Source organism: Ammospiza caudacuta, chromosome 6, assembly GCF_027887145.1.
Source record: "Ammospiza caudacuta isolate bAmmCau1 chromosome 6, bAmmCau1.pri, whole genome shotgun sequence".
Lineage (NCBI taxonomy): Eukaryota > Metazoa > Chordata > Aves > Passeriformes > Passerellidae > Ammospiza > Ammospiza caudacuta.
In genome coordinates this window covers 51,266,125-51,289,905 of record NC_080598.1, presented here as the reverse complement: position 1 = coordinate 51,289,905, position 23,781 = coordinate 51,266,125, and the positions used below count along the sequence as shown (strand labels likewise).

Genomic DNA, 23,781 nt, shown 5'->3' with positions numbered 1-23,781 from the left:
GTTCTTTTCAAAAGGCTGTGGCTTTTTTAAAACGTGTATGTGCACGTAGAGTCTTCTTGTCTTCTGCTAATATTTTTTGTTAACAAATCTCCTGTTTATCTTTACAGATATCCTAACTTGGACTTTGGATGGAAAAAGTCTATTGACAGCAAGTCCTTCATCTCTCTTCCTAACTCCTCTGTAGTAGAGAATGAAAATTACTGTAAGCACAGCACAATTGTAGTCCCTGAAAATGCTGCACATCAAGGTGCTAATAGAACCTCTTCTGCAGAAAACCATGACCAAATGTCTGTGAGTTACAGAACATTGCTCAATGAGTCACCCAGTAAACTCCAAATTGATGTCTCGGTAGAACTTGCAGCAATTAATGGTGTTTCTTATAATAAAAATCTTGCCAATGGCAATTGTGATTTAGTTAACAGAGACTTTTGCCAAGGAAATCAGCTGAATTACTGCAGGCAGGACATACCTGTACAACCAACTACCTCATATCCCATTCAGAATTTATACAACAGTGAGAACCAGCCCAAGCCCAGCAATGAATGTACTCTACCGAGTAATAAATACCTTGATGGAAATGCTAACAGATCTACCTCAGATGGATGCCCCATAATGGCAGTGACCACCAGTACTTCAAAAGCTATTAATCTTTCAAAAGACAGAGCAGATTCTGAAAAGAGCCCTTGCAGTGGGTACTCCTCAAAAACTCTCGGTCCTAATCCTGGTCTCATTCTTCAAGCTTTGACTCTCTCAAATGCTAGTGATGGGTTTAACCTGGAGCGGCTAGAGATGCTTGGTGATTCATTTTTAAAGCATGCCATCACTACATACTTGTTTTGCACTTACCCTGATGCTCACGAGGGACGGCTGTCATACATGAGAAGCAAAAAAGTGAGTAGAAACAATCCATTCATACTGTGTAAAAGGCATGCTGTAACAAGCCATATAAATTACATTTTCACTGGAAGGTTGAATGAGAGCAGGTTGATTTAATTCCACAGCTTTGTTCATTATACATTGAGTAGCATGCACATCAGAATAAAAATTCAGGTCTGTGGGCTTCATGTTGCCGTAACTATGATTGATTGAAACTGTTTTCTGCAGTTCAGTTTGAAATATGAACCATCTGATTACAAATTGAGTGAAACTAAAAGTTCTGGATTAGTGAGAACATGTGGTGCACTGAACTTCTAGAGCTGTATTGAATAGAAGCTCTTAAACAGCAATGCTTGAATGAAGGATTGAATTAGCAGCATAGAGCCTTAGTTTGCTTCTTTACTTGAACTTTCCTTTGTTTCCTCAAGAAGAAACTTCTCTTGAAATTTTTAGTGTCTTAGTTAAAAATGAAACAACAAAGAAATCTTACAGAACTGTTGCAAAATAAAACTTGTGGAAGTATTTTAGAGTAAATGTAAACAGTAGGGAGCAGAGTCTTTATGTTCTGCTGCTGCTAGAAATATTCACCATAAAAACTTTTCTTTGTTTTTTCTTCCAAATGAATGTGATAATTTCAATTAAATGCCAGAGCATTGACTGTTGACCTCTAATAAAATGCATCACTCGAAAATGAAATTATTGTATAATTTTATCTTGGAAAATAAGGAGGGCTAAATAAGTTGCACTGTTCAAATAAAAGTATTCAAATAAACTTGAATACTTGAGTATTCAAGTTCAAATTTCAAGAGTTTAAAACATGCAAAGTGCATTTAAAAAGAGAAAAAAAGATCAATGGTTGTTAGTTAAAAAAGAAAAGGAAATATATTTGTATCTGAGAATGCTTTTTTCCCTTCCCTTTAAAATACTTATAATCATTTTAGAGGCTATTAAAATAACATCTGGATTATGACTCAATAAGTGTTATATGGAACTGTTTTAACACTTTTTACTGCCAAGGTTTAGGTCAATCTACCTATAAATAAAATTTTTCATTCCAAATGTAGTCTGAATGATGATTATTTATGCTGGTAATAAATGACACTTGTACAGGTTCTATTTACTATTATTTTAAAAGTAGCAATCAGTTTGTTTTGTGAGGAGAATGTAATATATTAAATTTCTTTAACTGAAACAGTTGCACCTAATATGCTTGGCCTCAGGAAAAAAAAGAAAGGAAGATGTGTATCTTGCTTTGAGTGGGTTCTACTGTATTACAAAAACTGAACCCCCTTTTAAGAGGTGGAGAAAATGCATAATAATATAAGATCCAGCTTGACTCATAACACTTTTTTGGTCCTTTTGCCTTTTAGCCTATGTATGTATATGTATGTCCAAAGGTTTATCAGAATGTTCTTCTTAAAGGTCAGCAACTGTAACTTGTATCGCCTTGGAAAAAAGAAAGGACTGCCAAGTCGCATGGTGGTGTCGATTTTTGATCCCCCGGTCAATTGGCTTCCTCCTGGTTACATAGTAAATCAGGACAAGAGCAACACTGACAAGTGGGAGAAAGATGAAATGGTAAGAATTTATTTAACTGTGTTGACAAGTAATCTTTTGTGTGTCTGTATTCTTTTGGCCCTACCTCATCCCACCACCCCCAGTTACTTTGCTGTTCTCAGCAAAGAGAAGGTAAATCCAAATTTCCAAAACTTCTCTGTATGAAAATTAGAGGAAAACTGATTCTAACCAGAACCTGAAGTAAGGAAATTTATTACACATCATCCAGTATTGAGTGTAGGTATTAAGGGAGAAGCAGAGAAGAAAAGCTTTTCTGCTGATATTTAGTCTGCTCCCAGGAATTTTTCAGAAGTTTCTGTTGGAAATTTTAAGTGATATTACCACACTGCTTTAGCTGTAATATGTTCAGGCAGAACACTGTCTGCTTTTTAATAATGAGTTCACCTTTATAGAATATATGAAAAAGAGTTGATGTTTTTCATAGTGCTGAGGCGGATTGAAGAGTAGAACTCCCTTGAGATAATGTTCAATATTGATGGCTAGTGGCTGCACCATGGGTATGACTGAGAGCTGCTTCTCAGGTCAAATACAGTGCTGGCTTAAGCTCTCTCACTGTCTGACATCCTCACTGTCTTGTCAAACTCTTCACAGTGAGAAATCTTACTGAGGAAAGGTTCACACTATTTTCTGACATTCTAGGAGTAGGAGGACATGTTCACATATACCAGTGATCACAGAGTCAGTAATCAGTAACATGACCTTGAAGTATTTCAGACTGGTTTGGAGCTCAGGGGAAGGAGGTGCAAGGACATCTTTCATTTTCCCAGTTCTGAAGACCACACTCAGGCTCTAGAACCACCAGAGGGCACATGAGAGTACTGTTAGGTGGATGTGCTGTGCAAATAAATGTTTATTGCACAATAAACCTGATTATTGTGGTTCTGTACTGTGCCAAGATTTCATTTCAAAGAGACTTCCTGCTGTACCTTTCTGGCAAATGAGATAGTACGTTTGGGACTGGAGCTAATTGTTGGTTTCTAGAAGGTTTCAGTTTTCCACAAGTTTCAGTGGCTGCTTCCACTGTGATAATTGTCACTGTTTATTTGTAAATAAAACGTATGATTTCAGACAAAAGTGCAGAGAGTGACACAACTAAATAGTGGGGGTAGGGGTTTGTGCCAAGTAGATATTTTGCTTTTCTGGTTGTAAATTTCATTCTCCATCCATGGGCTGATTATCTATAATTGAAAATAGAGATCTCATTATGACAAATTATTACTGAAACATAGTAGTCAAATGTTAGTATTTATCAAGCTTTATTAAGGGGAAGAACCTTTCTTCATTCATTTTATCAAATGGCCGATTTACAAAAGAGCATTAAAAAAGCACTTAACCTGTATTTTGCGTCACCTTTGAATTGGCAATAACTTCCTGAAAATTAGTCAGGTATTATTTAAGAAAAAAATCATTCTTCGGGGGTTCATAGTTGATTTTTTTAAAAAATGCTAATGACAAAAGAATTAATGATCAGAATTGCTTTCTGTTTCCTTTAGCCATTGCTCATCCTTATCCCTTAGAATATTTTTCTAATGTACAAGAAATAATGTACAGACAATGTTAAGATAGTTCACGTAGCTGTCCTGCTACTTACAATTTCATTTTAATAAACTTGTGAATGAAACCACAGTAAAAATTTATAATTTATAATTTGTTCCATTTTTGTAAAAACAGATGCCAAAATCTGTTTTGGAGCATCCATATAGATATGTCTCATTCAGAGATACATCTATTTTATTTCAGTAGTAAATGTGATGGGTGGTGTGTAACAAGAAAAAAGCAGCACTTGTCTTTGTTGGGACTGGTTAAATTCTTATTTTAAGTTTTATATTACTGCAAGTATCTATAATAACTATCTCAAATCCAGTTTTGATGTCTCTTTCTGAGCAGTTTAAGTTACAGAAGTCCCTGCTGTGTGTGTGAGAGATAAAGAATTGCAGCAGCAGGAATTCTTTCAGTAGAATGTCTAAACTAAGAACTTACATAGCCACTTTTTTTACCTCCCCTCTGATAACTAAACCTGACTAAGCCTGGTCCATCCCAGTGAAGAACACTGAGATGTGTTTGATCCTTAGGCAGTTTTAAGTGCTGCCCAGTGCCCCCTACAGCTGCCACCCATCCACACCTCTGGATGGGTGTGCATTTTGCCCAAAGGGTAAAATCCCCCCGTGGCAGCATCTGGTTCACACATTTGCAAGATTGGTGACTGAGCCCTGCAATATGACATGCATAGGTTCAGGGCAGATAGAGGCTGTTTCACTTGATCCAAAATAGTGTTGGTTTTCAGAACCCAGTCCAGGAAAGTGCTTTGAATCTGATCTTGCTCCTATCAAATTCAGTGGCAGAATTCCTGCTGACATCAGTGCTGCTGTGTTGAGCCTGTTAATAGTCCTTTTGATGTTAGGGAGACTACCAGTGCATTTAGCTCAGCACATTTAAGTGCTTTCCTGGATAGAGGCCATGACAAATTGTAAAGAATTATATAGTTTGGGAATATTTGTGTTCAAGTTTTAATTTATGTCAGTCCATACCAATTTGTTCATTATGAGGAGGGAAAAGACATAATATGTCATTGATTTTGCTGTTGGGGTTGTATATGTAAGTATTGGAAAATTGATGACCATTTTTGCCTTCTCTTTTATTAGTTAGGGCTAGAAGTATAGCTTGTGAAAAAAAACCAAAAAACTCAAGAAAGCCCCACTGAATTAATTTTCTGTGTAGAAAGATGTAGGAAAAAATCTTCAAAATTGCATTGAAGATTTGCGTACGTTTGTAATAGCCTTACTTAGCAGCTTGAGAGAAGGATGCATCCAGAACTTTCTTATACTTCCTAAAATTTGTTAATTTAGAATTTTCTGTTGTTTACTTTGGTGTGCAAGTGTACAGTGTTTAGTGGATATAAAATTCATTGTGTGTCCCTAACATTCAAGTACAAGCACAGGTTCCCACAAAATGCAGCATGTGCTGTGTGTAGAACACGCACTGCTGTAGGTTAGTAACAAATAGTTTGTATTCCAGGACAATTATTCCAGTCCTTGTTTTGTGCATCTGATTAGACAATGTACTTAGGAACATAAAAAAGCAGTGTTACAATTAGGAGATACTTCTCAAATCCTGCTTTTCTGATCTTTCTGCAGTAAAAGTGTCTCATTTCCCTCTTCAGCACCCTCTTTTTTTCTGTTTTTTCATAGACAAAGGAAAACATGTTGGCTAATGGTAAACTTGATGATTATAATGATGATGAAGAGAATGAAGACCTAATGTGGAGGTTGCCCAAGGAAGAAACAGACTTTGAAGATGATTTTCTGGAGTATGATCAGGAGCATATCAAATTCATTGATAATATGTTAATGGGATCAGGGGCTTTTGTGAAGAAAATTTCACTCTCACACTTTTCAACCACTGATTCAAACTATGAATGGAAAGCACCCAAAAAGTCATCCATGGGTAATGTTCAGTGTTCATCAGATTTTGATGATTTTGACTATAGCTCTTGGGATGCTATGTGCTATCTGGATCCTAGCAAGGCTGTTGAAGAGGATGATTTTGTAGTGGGCTTCTGGAATCCCTCAGAAGAAAACTGTGGTGTTGATGCAGGAAAGCAGTCCATCTCCTATGACCTGCATACAGAGCAGTGTATTGCTGACAAGAGCATTGCAGACTGTGTGGAGGCCCTGTTGGGCTGCTATCTGACCAGCTGTGGTGAAAGAGCTGCTCAGCTTTTCCTGTGCTCATTGGGGCTGAAAGTGCTCCCTGTAATTAAAAAGACTGATTGGGAAGGCACTCTGTGTGCTACCAGAGAGAACTGTAACAGTGAGCAGAAAAATCTTTCACCAAATTCTGTTGCTGCTTCTGTAGTTAATTCAGAGCCTTTTCTGTGTAAAGACCTGGAGTATGGCTGTTTGAAGATTCCACCAAGGTGTATGTTTGATCACCCAGATGCTGAAAAAACCCTGAATCACCTTATTTCTGGTTTTGAAAACTTTGAGAAGAAAATAAATTACAGTTTTAAGAACAAGGCTTATCTTCTTCAGGCATTTACTCATGCCTCTTACCATTATAATACCATTACTGGTAAGTTGTTTTCAAAAAGCTCTATAGTTTTTTTCTCTATACTGCATATGCAAGAGAAGTAGTATCTTGTGTTCTCATGTATAGATTTTTTTTAGACATCACATGTTACAGTAGTCTTGGAATACAGTGTCTTAAAAATAGTGCTTTGCTTACTGTTTAGAGGGGGATGCTTGTTCAATTTGTATCTCAGTGATTATTCATATTTTGACTTGATGCAGATAAAGTATATTTGCTGAGACCTCATCAAGTTTTGAGAAACAGCATCAGTGATAAATGCTGTATCACTAGCTGTGTATGACTGACATTAGATCCTCGTTTAATGGAAATAAATTCTGGTAGAACTCTGGAAAATTGCCATGTACTTCAGGAAATAGCAGTCATATTTTCCAAATATATTTGGCAAATTTGTTCTGTAATTGAATCCCAAGAATGTTACACTTTGTACTTCTGAAGATGAACTGTAGACTACAGCTTTTATTAGCTGTTTAATCTGTAGGAGTGCAGAATGGGGAGACTTCCCTTTGAAGCTGTGAATTCAAAGTCTTAATTAAGGTGTAGGCATTTCACTGAGTAAATATTTAAAGTCAAAATTTGGAGTAATTGTCTAAATCAGACTAAATACTAGTTTCAGATTAACGTTTAATGTTTCTGTACATGATCTCATAAAAGATTTTACAGCAGTAGAAGTTTGTATTTCTGTGATCTTTAATTGCTCTTGCTTATACTAATTGATGTAATATTTGTTCATTGTAAAACCTGCATGCATTTTTCTACAATAATATGCAATCAAAAGCAAACCATGGTAAAATTCCAGCCCTATTTGTAGTGACTGGCAAATTTCTTTGCAGTCAGCAGTCTGAATTTTTCCCATAGTGAATTGGACCCTTATTCCAAAGAGTGAGAAAGATGTACTTTCATTAAAGAAATAAGTAATTTTTAAATGCTACTGCATTGAGAAACAATTCTGACCAAACGCAGAAGCACTCTTTTGGTTTTTTGTTGTAGGGGATATTACCCACATATGTATTTACTTTTTACAAATATTTCACAAAATGTATTGAAAGTAAATTATGTATTTATTTTTAGACATACATGATAAATATATATACACTACCAGAAACCTTGAGGCATAGTGTCCAGTTAAAATTACATTGTTGAAACTGTAGGAAAACTTCAGATTTCAGTTCTGTTTACCAAGTGAGACAGCTGTGAATAGCTGTTACCTGTAACTTTTTCTCTTTAAGGCATAGTTAGCAGTAGAGATCTGGCAGTGTCATAGGTTCAGCTGCTATAAAAGCAACTTAGTGCTAGTCAGTTCACTCTCATGGTAACTTCTTACTCGTTTGTCTTCTTCCTTTTCAACCTACCTACCTGTATTTGCGTTCAAGAGGGTTTTTGCTTTTGTTTGTTCTAAAAATAGATGTCCTTAGCTCTCTGTTCCCGTGTCCCCTGGCAACTGTCAAAAAAGCAAAGGCTTGACATTTTTAATTTCCAGTTTAAAAGACATATCCTAAAAAGGGATCTTTTTTGAAGGTGTCTTAATGTGTGGCAAATCAGACCAAAAATTCAGATTTTCAGATTAAAAGCAGTATTCCCCTGCTTTTAATACATTGATTTTTATATTAATTGGGGTTATGTTTTAATTTTTTTTAAAGTTTTAACTGTTACAATGCTCAGATCAGCCTGCTGGCAGAATCTCATAAATTTACTTTTTGATGTTTCTCAGCACTTGATGACCTTGAGTAAAAACATTATTTGATTATAAACACAGCTGTTTTTCTAGCCTACCAAATTAACAATTTGTTCAAAATTTGCTTTATTATTAGCTACAGCTCCTGGTTTTCCTGATTTTTTTTTTTTTAGTATTTCATTAGGAATCTCTTTAAACACAAGGATACTTCTTTTAAAAAACAGATTGTCTTCTCTGACCATTATGTTAGTTTGTGGAATTTACATGGCACTGTACCAAACTTCTTATCCAGAAAGCCTGGAAAAACTGTGTGTGTTAAACTTAATTGTGGTGTTGTACATTCTTTTATTTCCAATGCTTTAAGATTGTTACCAGCGCTTAGAATTCCTGGGAGATGCAATTTTGGACTACCTCATAACCAAGCACCTTTATGAAGACCCACGGCAACACTCTCCAGGAGTTCTCACTGACCTGCGATCTGCTCTAGTCAATAATACCATTTTTGCATCATTAGCTGTAAAGTATGACTACCACAAGTACTTCAAAGCTGTCTCTCCTGAACTGTTTCATGTTATTGATGACTTCGTGCAGTTTCAAATGGAAAAGAATGAAATGCAAGGAATGGATTCTGAGGTTAGTGGAAGTAGAAGAAATATGTTCAGTATCTGATTTGAAGCATGTCACTGGATTTCTTAACATTTTTGTAATGTTTTATGCATACAGCAGCCAAACAAGCAGGCTCCCAGTAGTAAAAGGATGCAATCTGTAAAGTAAAATACAGCCTTCAGAAAGTATAAAATCAGTTAGAATTTACAGCACTTAATTAATTTGAAAGCCATTTGCCTCTAGGTTTTTCTGTAGCACTTCATTTTAGTTATTGTTTTTGCTCTTGTGGTGTTAGAACAATGTGGGGCACACACTTAGCTTGCTGCTTTCACCAGCTGATAGGAAGCACTGCTACAACATGAAATTGTGGTGAAGAGTTGCTAAATCAAGTAGTGCTGACTCAGGGTAGGGTATCCCTACAACACCATGAACAAAACTACCTTGGCACAATGCTGGGGTTATTAAATATAGTACACTGACAGGAAATTTCTGCTGTTTTTCTTATGACTTCTACTGGAGATGTTGCTGTACTATACTTAAGTATGTCTGACATGCTCCTAAAGGCATTCTGCAAGCCAGGGAAACATTATATGCATCTTTCAAGTGAGCCACTTGAAAAATAGTTTCACTGAAGACCTGCAAGCTCAGGGAAAAGGCATCTTGCGAATCCCAAAAGAAAGGCTTACAAACACTCTGGAAAGGAGATAGGTTCAAATGAAATGCAATTGAAAAAACCAGAAAATCGGGAATTTTCATGTCTTCAAAAAATAGGCTGTGAGGAAATCAGCTGCATTGCAGAGCACCAGGTCATATTTTGTGCTGTGCAGGAAAGCTGATGATACTGAACTTCTATTTTTGGGAGAATGTGGTAAAAGTAATTCATCTACATAAGATGGTTAGGAAATCTGTGAGAACAAGGATCTTGTGAGTCAAGTTCTAATCAAGATCGGGAAGACAGGGACTACTCATTATCCTGCTTTAAAAGTGTTACCCAATAGGTGTCCATAATAATTTGTCTTCTGAAAAACTGACCAGTCTTTTAAAAAGTATTCTGTCTGACAACATGCCAGCACTAAGTAAGCATGTTATTTTTGTATTTAGTAGGGTTTTTTTTTCCTGATAGACAATTTAAAACTTTAGTAATCAAAATATTTCAGTCACATATGTGTTCACATCCCTTGCACTCTGTTGCAAAGTGAAAACCATGTTTTAAGGGAAAAATTCATTAAACATGAAATAAGAAATATGCCCCTGAAGATCAGATAATAGAAATTACTTTACATTAGAAGATCAAACTCTTACCTCTCTTGTTTTATGAGTGAAAAGGCTAGGAACTTATTTTCAGAGCTTACTGTGTTGGTTTTTGCCTTGTTCAGTTTTTGCAAGTATGCAAAAAGAAACTTTCACCAAAGTTGCAACCAAATTGTGTGATAGCTGTTTCAAATAAAATCCTTGTTTCACTCTCCCTCCGTCTGCTCCCTATCTTGGTCTGGCACTGAATTACTGAAACTCTTATTTCATCGTTTCATGTAAGACTCTTTGTTTCTGCAGTTCATGCCAGCTAGACTGCTTTCCATGTGTATCTCCACGTCATCTGCTTTTCTGTTTTTTCAAATCTCACTCATGAAACATCTGTCCCTTGCCTTACAGCTCTTAGTTTTTTCTCTTCTTCTGTTATTTCAGTATAATGCAAAAGTGCTTCAGTTTACATTTGGTATGAAGTGCCCTATTCAAAACAGTTGGACTTGGTTTTTAACATCAAAATTCCCATTTGTATTGCTGTATGTGTCAGGTCTGACTACTTGTTTGATTTATTTCAGGTAGAGATATTGGGTGGAACACATTTATGAAGTATTATGGTCACTCTCTTAAGAGAACTGGATTGGATTTTAAGCCCCAAACTGAGTGAGAGTGTAGCTGCTGGGGAGAAAACTGACAGAAACTTACTTCTCTTCAAGCAGCGTAGCATAATGGTCAAATCTTTGTTTTCAAGTTACTTTGTTTGGAGTTAGGCAAATGTATATTACGTGTGTTTAAAGTGTTTTAGTAAAGGATTAGATTAGCTCAAGACCTTTAAGACATACACTGAAAGTTTATTTTTGATAATGAGAATAGATTATTGTCTTAAATTGGTAGCATAGAAGAATACACTGCCTGCTGCATTAAACACCTAAATGTGTCTTTTAGCTCAGTCTGGTGGTGGTGTTTTTCAGTTATTAATGTCTTATTTTACTAGTGCTTGTTTCATGCTTGTCTTGAGGGGTAAGTAAGGTAAGGAGAGGTACATGCAACTTTCATCCAGAGACTGGACTTAAAGAGATTTTGGAAGTCTCTTTTTGGGAGATATATGATGCGTTAACTCTTCCTTTGTTATGGGTAGCTTTCTAGTATTAACTGATGGAAGTCTGCTTCTAATTGGGAAGAACAGACCCATGGTGAAATCCTACAGAATTATCACAGAAGGAATTCACAAAGTATGAAAGTATTCTGTACACAATGGTGTTTGGGATTTTTTTTTCCATATTTGAAAAATGATATAACCAGCAGCTTGGTTTCACTGGGAAATAAAGCAACAGTTTTGCTGTGGAAGGTTGTCAATTAGAGAAACTTAAAGGAAGGAAGCATCACAGGATATAGGATGTAGGAGATCTTACACTTCTGCAGATCTTTGTTTTACTGTAAGTGAAGCAATCATTTCTTTCTTTCCCCCTCCCCTTCTCTCTCCCTCCGACCCTTGTCTTTTTTTTAATTGCCAACAGCTCAGAAGATCTGAAGAAGATGAAGAAAAAGAGGAAGACATTGAAGTACCAAAGGCCATGGGGGATATATTTGAGTCCCTTGCTGGTGCCATTTATATGGATAGTGGAATGTCTTTGGAAATGGTTTGGCAAGTGTACTATCCAATGATGAGGCCACTAATAGGTATTGCCCTTTCATAAAATTACTACTAATAAAGTGCCATCTGCTATGAAAAGAACAAAGCTAATCTTTGTTTTTCACTTTTTTTATCAAATAGAAAAATTTTCTGCTAATGTGCCCCGTTCCCCAGTGCGAGAGCTGCTGGAAATGGAGCCAGAGACAGCCAAATTTAGGTAAGAATATGCTTTCTAACATACACACTGACAGAAAGTGTTTCTAAATTGTGCTTCATGAACTACAGAGAATTTTTAAATGTCACAAAGTACTTGTAATTTCTTTTGGATTAAACAGCTAACCTAATCACCATTGTGTGCACTGTTCTTTTTTTTTCCCTTGCATAGCTTTCTGAGAAATGTAATGATTTCTGTTTAATTTTACTGCTTTAACTTCTGTAGAAAAAAGAATGTAGGTCTCTAATTTCACATTACCTTGCCTTGGCAGTAAGTAATTCTTGTGTATATTTTTGCAGTCCTGCAGAGAGAACTTACGATGGGAAGGTCAGAGTTACAGTGGAAGTTGTAGGAAAGGGAAAGTTTAAAGGTGTTGGCAGAAGCTACAGGATTGCCAAATCTGCAGCTGCGAGAAGAGCACTACGAAGCCTCAAAGCAAATCAACCTCAGGTCCCAAACAGCTGAGACTCCTCTTAAAAATAAATGAAATGGGGAAAAAAATAACATACAAATAAAGCAAATTTTTAAAAGTTGATGTTGAGAGGAACAAATTGGAAGACAGAATTTAAAGTTTGTTTGATAACAGAATAAATAACAAAACATTTAACATGTATAAAATTTTGGAACTAATTGTAGTTATAGTTTTTTGCGCAAACACAATCTTGTCTTCTTTCCTCACTTCTGCTTTGTTTAATCACGAGAGTGCTTTAATGATGACATTTAGCAAGTGTTCAGAATAATTGTTGTCAGGTCTTTTTGGTTTACTTTTCTTGTCAGTACAGCTTTGCTTAGTATTAGAAGGCCAGGGAGCTTATGCCTAATGCAGTTGCTAGATTTATATATATAGTAATCTTGGAATTCTTCAATCTGTGCACTAGTGCCAGTCATAAAGCAGTTGATAAACTGTACTGGATGATTGGGTATAAGAAAGATTAAGTGTGCCAGTATTCTCCTTTTTATTTTCCTTTTTTTTTCTCTCCATGTCATCTTTTTACATTAAGATGGCATTCCCAATCATTATTGCACTTATTTGTTAGGGACAGATTTTAATTGAAATGGCTGGCATACTGGTAGAGTGAAACTTCGGTTTCCTTATGCCACACAGTCTTGCATAAAAAAAGGTTCTTGCCTTAAAAATAAATAAACCCTCATTAATAATCTTTAATTTCTGATCTTTTTTGGAACAAACTGTTTTACATTCCCTTCATTTTCTTATGCATTTTACAATGATACAGCTCTATATTTACAGTACAACTCATTACTATAGCTGTGACTTATTACAGGATTATAATAGAAATTATATTCATATATATGTAATTAGGTTATTTTTAACAATTCTGAGGAGGTGGTTAGTCTACAGTTTTTTTTATACCATAAACAAAATATGGTCTTTGGCTAAAATTCCAGTTTTACACAAACCTGCAAGCTAGATAGTTCCAATACTGGAAACAGCAACAAATAATTGCACAGTGCAAACTGTCACTAACAAAACAACCTTAGACATATCACACCTAAGATATGCTGCAGATTTTATAGTCAATTGGTTACGTATTTAACAAACAGAGCACCTTTACACTTAGAGATATTTCCACGTAAATTTCTTACTGTACTTTTCAGAATTGCATGCATATTTCATCTACCAAAGCTGTGCTGTTAAATAACATGAAAGTTGATGTTTGAGATATAACTGCCGTACTTTTGATACATCTGTGATTTAGGTCCTTAATTTAGAGAAACTAGCTCATTGATGTTTTGGTCTACTGGGAGCGTGGGGGGAAATCATACTTGTATTTTTTAGGCTTTGCCTATACTTCTTTAATTAGATTTTTGTAGGCACTCTTCACTTAAATACCTCAGTTCTTTTTTTCTCTTCTTTTCCTTTTTATTTTTGCATGCATTGGGTTTTTTTCTGTTTTGGTGCTATGTTTATATATTATGCTTGAAATTTTAATTTTTTGCACTGTAACTATAATACCTCTTAATTTACCTTTTAAAAAAAGCTGTGGGTCTTGTATTCCCACCAGTATCAGTAGAGGTTTGCTGCAATTTTGCCCTGTTAATTATGCTTGAAGTTTGAGAAAGCAGAGCAAGGTGTTTTAACGTTTTCCAGCACAATAGTTTGAACTTGATGCTGTGTCTTATGAACTAAATTACAAACAAATACTGTATTTCCTGCTTTTAAACCCTATTCCTTTCCTCACAAATGCACACTAAAACAAAACAAAAACTGTCAGCTCTTGCTTTCTTAACAAAAAAATAAAGTAAATGCCTTAGTGACAAGGGGCAGACATTAAGCTTTTCTGAAATACAGTTTTCAAAAGTTCATATAATTGCTATCTCAGTCACTTCTCAGTCTGTGAAAAAGACTGTTCTTGTATTTGAAAGCTGCTTGTTATAGGAGTCAAACCAACAATTAAAATACTAGCTTATGAAAAAGTCTAGTATTTGGTACTTCAGTCATAAAAGGAGGTATAAGAACAGCAAGTAGATGACAATGGTGATATGGAACAATAAAAACATGCAGTCCAAATTCTCAAATGTAAATTGCTTTGCGTTAGCTGTTTAAAAAAGGTCACTGATTTAAGCTGTAGCTTGCTCTTTGTAGTAGGACTGAATTTTCTTAGTGAAAATACATGATTACTCATGTCAACAATTCTGTGTTTCTGGCCTCACATCAATCAGCAGATTAAATCAGACCATCTAGAAAGTCTTAAGTAGTTTTAGTTGCATTATGAAAAGCTAAAATTTCAGTTATTCTTTGAATGCCTAAAATGCTTACTGATTGTTACAAGGTTATAGATTCTCAGGGGTTTCAGGTAATTGTTAGCAGTGAAGTGGTTATGGAGTGTTTGGGTGCAGACAAAATCAGCTGAACCTACTCTGTGTTTCAGAACAGTTTAATGATCACTTTGTTACTAGATAAAGCGTATGAATTGGACATCTGAAATGTGTAGTGGCTGACTATAAAGTAGTTGCTGCTGCTGATGCATTTTTAAATGCGTTTTAAATGCCACCATTTTTTCCAGTGTGACCTCATTGAAATACTTTTTATCCTTTGAGGCAGAAAAATCCATATTAGTTTCCATGTTCCACATCTGTGTGTTTTACCCTGCAGTTGATATGATTTTGGTACTGGACAGTGTACGCTATTAAAGACCTAAATCTGATCATTTGAAGGTTGGGGTAGAAATCACTTGACATGCTATAAGCACAAGTGTAAGCGGACTGTTGCAGCCCATCTTCGAAAGCAACCACACAGGCTCATCATAAATGGTGTGGGGGTTAATTGGCATGAACCTTGGGGTTTTTTATCTAAGTCCTGTTATACTGTACTTTAAACAGTCCTCCTAACTATGCTGCGTTTTTATTTTTATGGCTTTTTTTTGCGCTGTTCTGTTCATGTAGCACAAATAAGCATTGCACTTGGTACCATGCTTTACCTCATTTCAAGGAAAAAATGCTTAACAGAGAGGAAAAATGTGGTTTGGCCTTGCTGCTGTTCTGATTTAATGACTTTGAAAAAGATAGTTTTTAATGCCTGCAATGTGTCATTTACTTGCACAACTTAAATAGGTCATTTGTAACGTCTGTGGCATTTTTACTGTACGTGGAAAAAATACAACAAAGATGTGCAACAACTCTTGATTGTATTTTAAAGCTATTATTTTTCTACTGCATCATTTTACTGTTACGTGAAGTAATTAAAATTAGAATGACCTCTGACTGACACTCCAGTAATTATTATCTGAACAAACCAACATTTTACACATATAATGTAATTTCTGGGAGAAGACAGCCCCTAGCAATTTGGTCAACCTCAACTAAATCTGTCCAGTCTGAATATTCAGTGCTCAGTAGTGACTTCTGAAGTGTTTGTTCAGCTTGATGCTGCTAAAGTTCCATACAAAAAAAAAAGCCTAGTATTTTTAAGTCTCATTACACAGTAGTGTGTTGCAACTGCCAAGTGCAGAACTTGAACAAGAACCAGTTTCAGTGCTGGGGGGGAATAGAGTGGTAGCCCAGGGATGAGGTGCTGGATCCTCAGCTGGTGCAAATTGATGTTGTATCATTTTAGTCAATGGAACTGCATTCATTTACATATCTGAAGATCTTGTGCTTTTATGTATGTTTCAGAGTTTCATTTTTCCTCCTTGTGAGCAAATACAGAACCATCAACTGGAAAATGTGGGGGGTTTATGTTACTGCATATGACATAACATATGCTACATATTCTATGCATTTATCTGTACAGAACATGAACTCTTTGTATCCCGGTCACAGCAGCACGTGCAGTCCAAAAATGACAAATAGCATTGTGGTCTGCTGTGATACTGCACTTGACTCTGACAGTATTCTGGGTTTGTTTTGGATGGGGTTCTCCATGAACACATTCTCACAGAAATCTCTGTATTTTTTAATATGAATGAAGCAAGAAGCATTTTGATTTTCGGTACTTAATTACTGACATTGATCCTTTTTCAATTGCTCTAATATTCAAGAAGTTAATTTCTTTACTTTCATATTAGATTTTAAACTTTAAACACTACAGTTCATGACCATCAAACGTAATCTAAATATCAGCTGTAACTCAATATGAATTATGTTAGCAAATATCTAGAGGTCATTGTAGTATACTCCACTAGCAGTTAAAATTTTTTATCAAAGCTAACTACAGTTCTTAAAAATAAATTTCATCCAATAAAGTCCTTGGGGTTTTTCCTCTTTTATTTGAATGGCAACCACAGACTACTTTAATTGCTTTGTAGATGCACTCAGAATTTACTGCAGCAGCAAGTTAGCGAGAAAAATGTTTGTGAACAATAATTGGAAATTGCAGGCATTTTTATTGTAAATAGTGTGACTGAAAAGATGGTTAAAATCAAGTAGAAAGAATAACAAATATAATTTGATGGACAATAAAATATTTACCATCACATGCTGCAGCTGTCTTTAAGGGACATAAAATGTAATTCATTCATACTGTAATCATGCTGCAGAAGTTTGCAATCTGCACCTTATGGATCACAATTACCTTTAATAGTTTTTTGTAATAATTGTAGCTGAGTATATCTCCAATAAAGTTATGGTCTGTTCACCTTGTATTGTCGTTTTGCTTTTTTTAAAATTCCTGTTAATATGTCCATAAATCTTCCAGAGTTTACAAAAAAATTGCTGTTCAGTCTAAATTTTTTTTAAATGGGAAAACATTTGTGAAAACAATATTTCTTCACCTTGTTTAAAGACAAGTCTGCTTGTCTCTTTCCTCTGATGAATGAACTGTCTTCAGAGCTATGTGAAGACTCTTAAGGGACACTCAAGTTAAAAATGATGGTGTATGTGGTACAATTTGATCTCTGTGTTGACTGTTATACCTGCAAAATGTCTGTTGGAGCTGGGAAGCCCCACAGCACAAGGGTTCTGGAACACAGGTTTGCATGACTGCCACATGGTTTAAAAATGTTATGTTAATTTGACCTAATAGTCTCAACATTAACAACGTCAATTTCATTATTTTTCATTGGTTTCTGTTAGTATTCTGCTTATCCTGAATATTGGCAGTGTGTTTGTAGAATGTTTTGACTGGCACAGCAGTGTCACGTATCTTTTATGGAGACAAGTCAGACCTACCAGACAAAGATCAGGAGTCTTCCTTTCTGAAATCTTCACAATGTAGCAGTCACTTGTTTGGCATCTGCAGTGAGCATCTTTTACTGCACATTTTGTCTCAAGTTATAGAGAAAAGCCTGCTAGGCTGCTGGTAGGCATGGTGACAGACAGCTTTTTCTTGGATTTGGAAAAGGTGCCTTTAAGGGCCAGGCCCTCCATTGTGTGGGCTAGTAGGGATGACAACACAGCACCCTCCTCCCCAATTCTAGCAAGTGAGTCAAATGAGAAAATTTTCCCCAAATTTTCTGCAGGAAAATTGGTCTGAAAATAATATTAAAAATTGTTTGAGGATGCCATTATATCCTGTTAACTGTGGCAAAATGAGGTAAGGGATGGCCGCCTCATCTGGTGTCTGCAAGAAAGTGATCCATCCCTTCCCTTGCTGAGTAGCACTGTGAAGCAGATGGAGTTCTCCAGAAAGTCAAGGTGCAAGAGCAGTAGAGGTTCTGCTTCAAAGGCATCTCTTTTAGTAGAAACTTCAGTATCCTTTCCAGTCCTGCATCCAAGACATTTATGAATTTGAAGAGCAGGGCCAAGGATGGAGCTTTGTGGAACCCAACTAGTCACAGGTGCCCGTTCTGATGTCAACCCTTTGTGCCTGACCTGTGGGCCAGTTGCTCACCCATCCCATGATGTGTTTATCCAGCTGTGTGCTGGATATTTTGTCCAGAAGAACTCTTTTGAGAGAGAGTATCAAAAGCTTTACTGAAATCCTAAAAGATTACATCTACTGGCTTTCCTGTATCAATTATGTAGGTTACATTGTCATAAAAGGAAATCAGGCTTGATAAGCAGGACTTCCCCTTCATGGAGCTGTGCTGGCTGTGACCAGTGAGTGACTGTGTTGCCTTTCAGGAGTTTTTCAATACCTCCCTGAATAATCTCCATAACTTTACCAGGCACTGGAGTGAGACTGACAGGCCTGTAGTTTCCAGGGTCCTCCTTGCCCTTCTGGAAAATGAGGACAACATGCACCAGCTTCCAGTCAGCTGGGACCTCTCTGGATTCCCAAGACTGCTAAAAATTATGAAAGATTCTGAAATTATGATGTCATAAAGACAAAATTATGATGTCATTTTGTGATGACATCAGCCAGCCCTTTGAGGATTCTTAGTTTAATCCCATCAGGCCCCATAGGTTTATAGGGATCCAGCTGGAGCAGCAGATCCCTCACAAATTCAAGGTTGACTGGGGTTTGACCATTCTCAGTCATTGTCCTCCAGCTCAGGGCACCTGAGACTCCCTTAGTCCATCATTAATGCTGAGGACAGAGGTAAGGAATGCATTGAAGACCTCTGCCTCATTTCTGTCCCTGTTTGTGAGGTGACCATCCTCATCCTGGAATGGGCTGATGCTGTTTCTACACTGGCTATTGCCATGAATATATTTGAAAAAACCTTATTGTCCCCCATATTTCTGTCAGCTTCAACTCCAGCTGAGCTTTGGCCACAGGGATTCTCCCTCCAGTGGCCAGCAGCATCTCTGTGTTCCTCTGTGTCACCTGACCTGGCTTCCACTGGGTATGCACCTTCTTTTTTTTTTTTGCCTTATTTCCAAGTCAAGCCTTCTGCCTCCCCTGCTTGACTTCCAACATTTGGGAATTGTGTGTTCTTGTGCCATTAGGGGGTGATGTTTAAAAAATGACCAGCACTGATGGACCCCAGCACCTGCAAAGACATTGTCCAAGGAGATTTTACTTACTAGTAATGTGAGCATCCTGAAGTCTAGAGTTGAGGTTTTGCTGGTGCTTTTCCTCGTGTCACCAGAGATTTCAAACTTCATCACTTTGTGGTCACCAGTCTCCACTTGGTTTGTGGGATCCTCTCTGCTGACAAGCAGCAAATCAAGGAGGGTGCCTTTCTGAGCTGGCTCACTTAGGACCTCTTTCACAAAGTCATCCAGGTTTTTTAGGAATCTTCCGGCCTGGGTTGTACCAGCTGTGTGATGCTCCCAACTGATTCCTGGCAAGTTGAAGTTCCCATAAGGACAAAGGAACTTGACTTGAAAATGACACTTTGTTCCTCAGAATAATTTGTCATTGCCATTGTCCTGGCTGGGAGGTCCATTAGAGGCTCCCATTATGACATCCACATTATTTGTTTGCTTCTTGATTCTTACCCAGAGGCTCTCAACTGTGCCATTGCCAGCTGTGATCTCCATACATTCTACCATCCCTTTTATTACCTGCAGTACCGCTGCCTGCCTCTTCTGCCCTGCCTGTCCCTCCTGAAGAGCCTGGAACCCTCTAACAGGCCATTCCAGTCACAGGACTCATCCCGCCAGTTTTCACTTATGCCAGTGATGTCAGATCTCTGGGACTAGGCCAAAGCCTTCAGCTCCTCATTTGCTCCTCATGGTGTGTGCATTAGTGTAGAAACATTTCAGGTGTGGTGCAGCTTAGCCAATGCCTGGTGAAGCACATTGAGAGATCCCATTAGTGCTCCTTTCCTCAAGTTCTGGCAAATCATCCCATCACTCATCACTGGTGAGCCTGGTTTTGCCCCTTTCCTTCTTCAATGCCAGTTTAAAGCTCTGCTCTCTGTCCTTCTGACAATCCTCAGTGCTCACCTCAGAGGAATTGAAGAGAGAACACACCTGTCTATCTGTGGAAGAGTCTACAGGTACTGGTTTCTCATCTCCTTATTACAAGAAAAAAATGTGTTTCATAATTGCATCAGTTGAAATAAGATGCATTTGGTTAGCTGTTATTACTCTCAACTAAGATCATACCAAAAAAAGGAGTTTGAAAACTGAGAGGAGCAAGTTTTGGACAATGTTTGTCTGAAAAGAGGCAGTAACAAAGTTCATCATAACTCCAAATCCAAAAACACAGAGTGGGTTTGGTGAATGTATGGGCTTCCCTTAGCACTGCTGCCAGAGTCCAGGTGCAGGATCTGTTCCTTAGAGGAAATCTCCATGTCAGTGGACACAGGCAGTACTGACATGTAAGCACGTTTTATTTTCCTCATAGCAGTGATTAGGTCTTTCCTTATTGTAGAATGTGAACAATAATTTCATTTTGGTGAGTAAAATAACCAAGAACCTTCCCAGCTTTATGGAAACAGTATCATTTACTTTGCTGCTTAACCATCTCCACTTACCTGGCTTATACTATATTTTTAACATGACTTTTTATGTGTATTTTATTGGAAGTCTCATGCTATCTTTTAAATTGAAGTAATTTTCTTCTGTTAGCTTGAAAATTTCCTGTAGTTCTGAGTTCCTGTCTGGCTCTCACTGAAGTCACTGGGAAGACATCCACTTGGGGTCTGTAACTTGTGTGCATTTGAATTTAACACAAAGGTCCTTCGGACATGATAAGTGTAAATTCCAGATGTCAAGCAAAAGGTGAGAGACACAGGGATGTGCAAAGGCAACCTCTGCTGTTCTGCTTCTATTTTTTCAAGCTTTTCAATAAAGTGTGGCACACTCCTTAGCCGCCTGCTCCTGAGATAACCCAGTCTCTTCTCCCAGGTAACAAGTGACAGAACTGGAGGATACGGCCTTGAGCTGTGTGGGTTGTTGGATATTAGGAAAAAATTCTTTACTGAAAGAGTGGTCAGGCACTGAAACAGGCTGCTCAGGGAACTGGTAGAATCACCAGTGTTCAAAAGGCATGGATGTGGCACTTGGGACATGGTTTTGTAGTGAACACAGTGCTGCTGGGTTAATGGTTGGACTTGATGCTCTCTGAGATCTTTTTTACCCTAAACAGCTCAATGATTCTATGACAATTCAGGCATGCCCTCTGCAGACAGTGTTGGGGCTAATTCCCACCCATTTCTGTGCTGTCAGTGGAGCTGCAGGGCACCATTTGGTTTTCCTGGCTGAGATCACCCTCTCAAAATGAGGTGAGTTGAATGAGAATGAATCCTCTTCCTCCCTAACCTAAGGATGGCACACAGGTGATGACATGGATCTCACAGAGTAGCCTGAAGCTGGAAATGTTCTTCCAGGGTAAGTGATGGAACAAAGAGAAAAGATTTCATCAGAGGGCAGCATGGCCAGGGAATCACCTGTTACTCCAGGACCACTCTCATCTCTTGCCAAAGTGAGGGTCATCCTCTCTTCTTTACAGCCACTTGGCCTGAAGCAGGGGAGATGGACTGCTGCAGCTGTGCCAGCATTTGTAATAAACTGGTGCTAAGTTGCAGACTTACCTAACTGAGGCACTGAGTTCCATGAGGAGGCTGCAGAATCACCAGTCCAGTCCTCAACTGTATATTCCTTTTAAAAAGTAGTTTTCACAGAAGTGCTTGAGTGGCATTTTCACATCACTTGTAGGGTAAGGCTTTTAACTTTACTTAGCTTCTCATCTATACAGCAACATCAAGAGAAGAGCAGAGCAGAGCTATTTGTATGTGTTGCCTGTCTCACCACCATCATTAGACAAAAAGCAGCAAACACCTCTTGTTAAGCACAGACATCTGCTCCCATGCTCTTATACCACAGCCACCTAGGTCAGTTATCTTTACTTTTGTGTATTCATTCTCCAGTTGCCACCTGACTTTAGACAAGACCTGTCTGTCTAACGGGTCTGAATGGAACCCTCCCTGAATTCAGTAGAGCCTCGGGAGCTTGATGGTTAAGATTAGAGAGTCATAGTTTGGAATGAAAGGGATCTTAAAGTGTAGTTTCACCCTGCCCCACAATGGTCAGGGACACCTTCCACCATCCCAGTTTGCTCATAGCCCCATCCAGGCTGGCCTTCAACACTTCCAGGGACCAGGCATCCACAACTTCTCTGCCTATTCCAAGATCTGCCCTATTCTCACACAACCATACCAATTTATGCTATTTTGCAGCACCAATTTCAAGTTTAGAAATTATTGCTTTCAGGGTGATTCTAGCTGAAATAGCAGGGCATTATGTCCCTGCCAGCAACACTCACCACCTTTTTCCCAGCTTTACATAGTACATGTGCTCTAGGCAAAAGAGAGCTCATTATACAAACAAGCATGGCATAGGCAGCTGTGCTCCCTGTCTGGCTGCTGTGCAGGGCTGTGCCAGCAAAAACCTCACACAGAACAAGGGCAAACCTTCCTGGGACTCTGCCTCAACAATGGTGTGGAAATTGCTCCTGGTGGAGATGGGAAGGGATCTGTGGAACATTTAGTAACCACTTTTTGCTGGACCAAATGCCTTTGTTGGATTTTAAATGTTGCTCTTTCTGTGGAATCTGTCAGTAGGAGGGTTCCTGCACAGAGCACTGAATATACTGCCTGTCACAGAGGGCTGAATTCCCAAAGAATTCCCCTCTTCTCAGCAGGTACAACAAGGCAGAGAAAGGCAATGAGACCTTTCCTATCCACCTTGCAGGGCTGAATCAAACACATATCATTGTGCATGCACATTGAGAGGGAAATCCTTATTTTCCTCAACATTTAGTTGCAAGCTGTTGAATTTAGTGTAAAATAACCATACAGCAACCTCTGTGGAAGGTTTCTTGTAAAGCGATGTTGGTTTATTGGCAGGTAAGCTAAGGTGAAGGGTTACTTAATGCAGCAGCTGAATAAATCACAGCGGAGCCTTCTGGCACATAGGCTGTACTAAACTAGATGTGAGTACATAGTCCGTGCTAGATATACAGCAGCTGCTTTTTCTATAGGATACTGTGTTGATGTGTGTCAGGAAATCCCAGAAACTGCAATCACTGAGGCAAGGAGTAATGGGGGACCTGCATAAACACCTGAAATGTATCAACAAATAGAGAAAGGTGCAGACTGAAAATATGCTGGAAGAAATGCCAATATTCAGAGACACTTCAAATATACAGAGGAAAGAAAACAGACCTGGGCAACCCAGCAGATAAATAACACCCCCAGAAAGGGGTGAGCACTGTGGGGAAGAGCTGGGCAGTGGTGGAAACAGGCAGAACCAGACTAATCTAGTAGGCAGGGGTAAATCCATTGGTAGTATTTTCAGTTTTAAGCCAGTTTTAAGCTTCTCACTTGATTTCCTTGTAAAGCTAAATCTAATGATTCAAAGTTGATTCCTTGCCTGGATCGAAGAGGGTTAGAGAAGGTCCTGAATGAGGGTGAGCTGGAGAGACTTGGGGCTGACATGAAGGCATAAGAGATGACTTTGGCAATTATGGTAGGTATGAAGGAGATGAAGCTGCAGTTGGAGCTAGCTGAGGAGCACAAACATTTTTCAGTGGTGTAGGTAGCAGCAGTCTTTGACAGGCAACTTCTAACTGAGTAA

At 38.0% G+C, this 23,781-nt stretch overlaps 1 protein-coding gene across 1 annotated transcript in view; it reads left to right on the top strand.

The window, feature by feature from the left end:
* DICER1 (dicer 1, ribonuclease III) overlaps positions 1 to 17,005 on the top strand; it is a 63,183-nt gene extending 46,178 nt beyond the window's left edge. Inside the window, exons 23-29 of the mRNA XM_058806307.1 lie at positions 108 to 891; positions 2,299 to 2,454; positions 5,643 to 6,525; positions 8,580 to 8,848; positions 11,581 to 11,743; positions 11,838 to 11,913; positions 12,210 to 17,005. Coding sequence (XP_058662290.1) covers positions 108 to 891; positions 2,299 to 2,454; positions 5,643 to 6,525; positions 8,580 to 8,848; positions 11,581 to 11,743; positions 11,838 to 11,913; positions 12,210 to 12,375 — 2,497 coding nt within the window. The 3' untranslated portion in view covers positions 12,376 to 17,005. The remainder of the gene's footprint in view (positions 1 to 107; positions 892 to 2,298; positions 2,455 to 5,642; positions 6,526 to 8,579; positions 8,849 to 11,580; positions 11,744 to 11,837; positions 11,914 to 12,209) is intronic.
* Positions 17,006 to 23,781: the final 6,776 nt, after the last annotated feature.